This window comes from Acanthisitta chloris, unplaced genomic scaffold (assembly GCF_000695815.1).
Source record: "Acanthisitta chloris isolate BGI_N310 unplaced genomic scaffold, ASM69581v1 scaffold40169, whole genome shotgun sequence".
Lineage (NCBI taxonomy): Eukaryota > Metazoa > Chordata > Aves > Passeriformes > Acanthisittidae > Acanthisitta > Acanthisitta chloris.
This window is the reverse complement of record NW_008691581.1, coordinates 619-3,675: the sequence shown is the minus strand read 5'-3', so window position 1 is coordinate 3,675 and position 3,057 is coordinate 619. Positions and strand designations below refer to the sequence as shown.

At 54.3% G+C, this 3,057-nt stretch overlaps 1 protein-coding gene across 1 annotated transcript; it reads right to left on the bottom strand.

Annotated features, from left to right (window-relative positions):
• Positions 1-349: 349 nt before the first annotated feature.
• LOC103809444 (zinc finger protein 777-like) lies at positions 350-2,574 on the bottom strand (the record flags this gene model as incomplete). Its single annotated transcript, XM_009082276.1, has 3 exons — positions 350-460; positions 665-778; positions 2,427-2,574. Coding segments are annotated over 3 exons (373 nt in total), but the record flags the coding sequence as incomplete, so codon positions are not given.
• Between the last annotated feature and the right edge of the window lie 483 nt (positions 2,575-3,057).

The window sequence follows — 3,057 nt, the reverse complement described above, 5'->3', positions numbered from 1 at the left end:
ACACACAATCTAGCTATATATAGCTAGCCAAAAGGAAAAAGTGGGTTCCTCAGCAGGAGGCAAAGCAGGACAGGTCTTTAAGAACATGTGGTTTAGAACAAAGGCAAAAAATTTGAGTAAAGTGGAAAAAAACTTCTTTTCCTTATGGGCTTGTACAGGCTCTGGAGCAGAAGGATTTCCCACGGGATAAACAGTGACTTAAAGCAACTACCAAGGCTGAAATTCTGGAAAAGCATAATCCAGAACAGCTAAGCTGCTTCTGAGAATGAGACTGGGAAGCCAAAGACACATTCAAGCAAGGGCCACTTTCCAAAGCGGCTCAGGGGTCTCTGGAGCGACAGGGACTCACATGTACCAGGGACCTCCATGCTCTCCTCTTCCTCAGAGCCTTCGTGGCTTTCAGCCAGAGTCTCTTCATATTTACCCCATGAGCTGTCATCAGGCCCAGGGAAGAAAAACTCTGTGCAAGAGAAAACAACAGGAGTTACACTCCCACCTCCCAGCTGCTTCAGAGGATTCCAGGAGGCATGGATGCATCGGGTGGGAGACAACTGGGAAAGGAAAGTCACCCTGTACCCGAGGACAGAGCTGGCAAAACTCAAAGGCAGAATTGCCTTTAGGTCTGCTTCCACCTCCTCCGAGTCTCAGGAATCTTGTGGCTCACCAGTACTGGGGTCTGTGGGGGTCTCTCCTCCCTCAGAGTCCTCCTGATCCTCGGCATTGGGATCCTCTCCCTGCTCAATCCGTGACAGCAGGTCAGGCTTGGAAATGGCAGCGTCTGCATGTAAAAAGAGGATCAGAACGTTTCCCCTGCCGCTGTGGGAGAGGAATTCTCAAACCTTCGCCCACCAACCTTCCTTTGCTGGGAAACGGAAAGAGAGAGGCTTAGGAAGATGCTCTCACCCATCTGCACCGCTCACCTGGTGTGGGCCCTGGGGACATGAGCGACTGCAGGAGCACACTCTGCTCAGGTGAGGAGCACCTCCCAGCCTACAGCGTGAGGAGGAGAATAAGAAAATGCATCTGCGCTTACCTCCAGGCTTCCTGTCTTCTCCTCTCTGCTAAGGTCCGCGGATCCATTACAATGGGGACTTCAGCTCGGGGACAGCACCAGAGCTGTCAGCAGAGGCAGAGGGGAAGTGCCCTCCCCGTGCGGTTCCCTCCAGCCAGGACCGCTCCGTCCTACTCGTCCGAGTCACAGGCTGCTCGTGGATTTGGGTGGGGGAAAGGGGATAATCACCATCTCTCCTTGGGTGGAGAGCGGAAAACTTCATTTCCAGACACATGGGAGTCTCTGGGTATTAAATTCCACCTCTGCTCCAGTGGATCCATCTGCCTTACATGAGAGCTAAACCCCTAAACCTCATTTCTCAAAGGAAACCTTTGGATGAAGCACAGATACATTTTTCTAAGCTCCAGGCTCAAATCCCCAGATCCCTTCCGTGAGACAATTACGTTCCCGCACCTCGGGAGCAGGATGCAGGATTGGGTTGTAAACAGGAGAATGGGGAGCAGTGTTTACCCTTCGTCTTTTTCCCTGGAGCACAGGGACTGCAAGAGACCTCTGTTCAAAGAAATAAAGGAAGAAAGGGGGTAAAAAAAAGGACAAAAGGCCTGGGTCGGGCAGAGCTGGATGGCACGGAGGCAGGGGAGCCTGCACTCAGCACGGGGAAGTGTCTGGCTGCCAGGGACAGTGTCTGTGCTCCCACCCGCCAAGGCAAGGTCATTTCTGAGAACATGCTGTGAAGGCACCGTGTCCCCCAGAGGGAATTCCCGCAGCCAGGACTGGCAGGAGCAAGCGGAGCACGTTCCTTTAGCCAGGAACATGGTACCCAGAGCTGCTGAAGGGAAAGCAGAAGGCAGAGCTCAATCTTGCCTGCTGCTCGTCCCCAGCTCTACCCCAGCAGATCCCGCAATAGCTTGAGCAGGACTTGCTCCCTGGGGTCAGAGAGCCCAGGCAGCGCTGGCAAACCTCACTTCTCCCTCACGGAAAGGGCTGGAAGGAACCTCAGAGGCAGGGCACAGGGCAACCCTCTGGTGCCCTAACTGGCCAGCGGGCTGATGCACCCAGCGCAGTGGATCTGTGGACCTTGGCGTGACAAAGGAACTTCCCTCTTCCCCAGTTTTGCTTGGTTTGAGGGTCCTCTTGCTTCCACTCCTCCTCCTCCTCCTCACAGCCCAGGCACTCACCCAGCCACAGGGACTTTCAGGGAGCCACAGCCCCTGCAGTGACGCTCATGATGTGCTTCTACCCTTAACCTGAGCTGGTGAGGGCTGAACTCATTGCCAGGACTCTGTAACACCATCCCAAACCAGCACACCATCCCCTCCCTGATCCTGCTGGACACAGCGCTGCTTCCATCCTTCAGTTCCCGGGAAAACCTGGTGCACCAGAAGGCTCAGGGCAAACCCCAGCCCATCGTTACCCATGGAGATGACGGCCTCGTAGTTGCCTTTCATGATGTGCCTGTAAAGCTCCTTCTGCCACTCGTTCAGGCTCTTCCACTCCTCCTCAGAGAAGCTAAACGAAGCATCGTTGAAGGCCACAGGGACCTGCAAGGTAGAAGCATCAGAGGTTTTGTTTCATGTCTAAGAAAACACCTGGGGATGTCTTCACACCCAATTTTCTCGTGCAAACTCCCTGAGCGCTGCACAAGACAGTCACACACAGGAACACCTGCTCCTTCCCACGTGCCTCAGCCCTCAAGGGACATGATGGAGTCTTTCCCTGACACCTGCCTGTCACCTCCCCCTTGCTCAGCCTCCTCGCACCATGGGCCATGTCCCGTGCACAGCACCTGGCACAGATTCTCACTTTATTTTGGATGCAATTCTGCTGCCCATCACCTCTGAACAGGCACTGGAGATGTTCCCAAAACCCCCAGGCACACAGGGCTGAGACACACCATTCCACATGACCCAAACACAGCTTCAGGCACACCGAGGAGTTTGTGACTCCCCCCCAGAGTCTTTTGGGAGGATCACATGTGTATAATGAGCGGTGCACAATTAACACAGTGGGACCTGTGCTGGTGCTTGTTGATGAGTGCTAAAGAG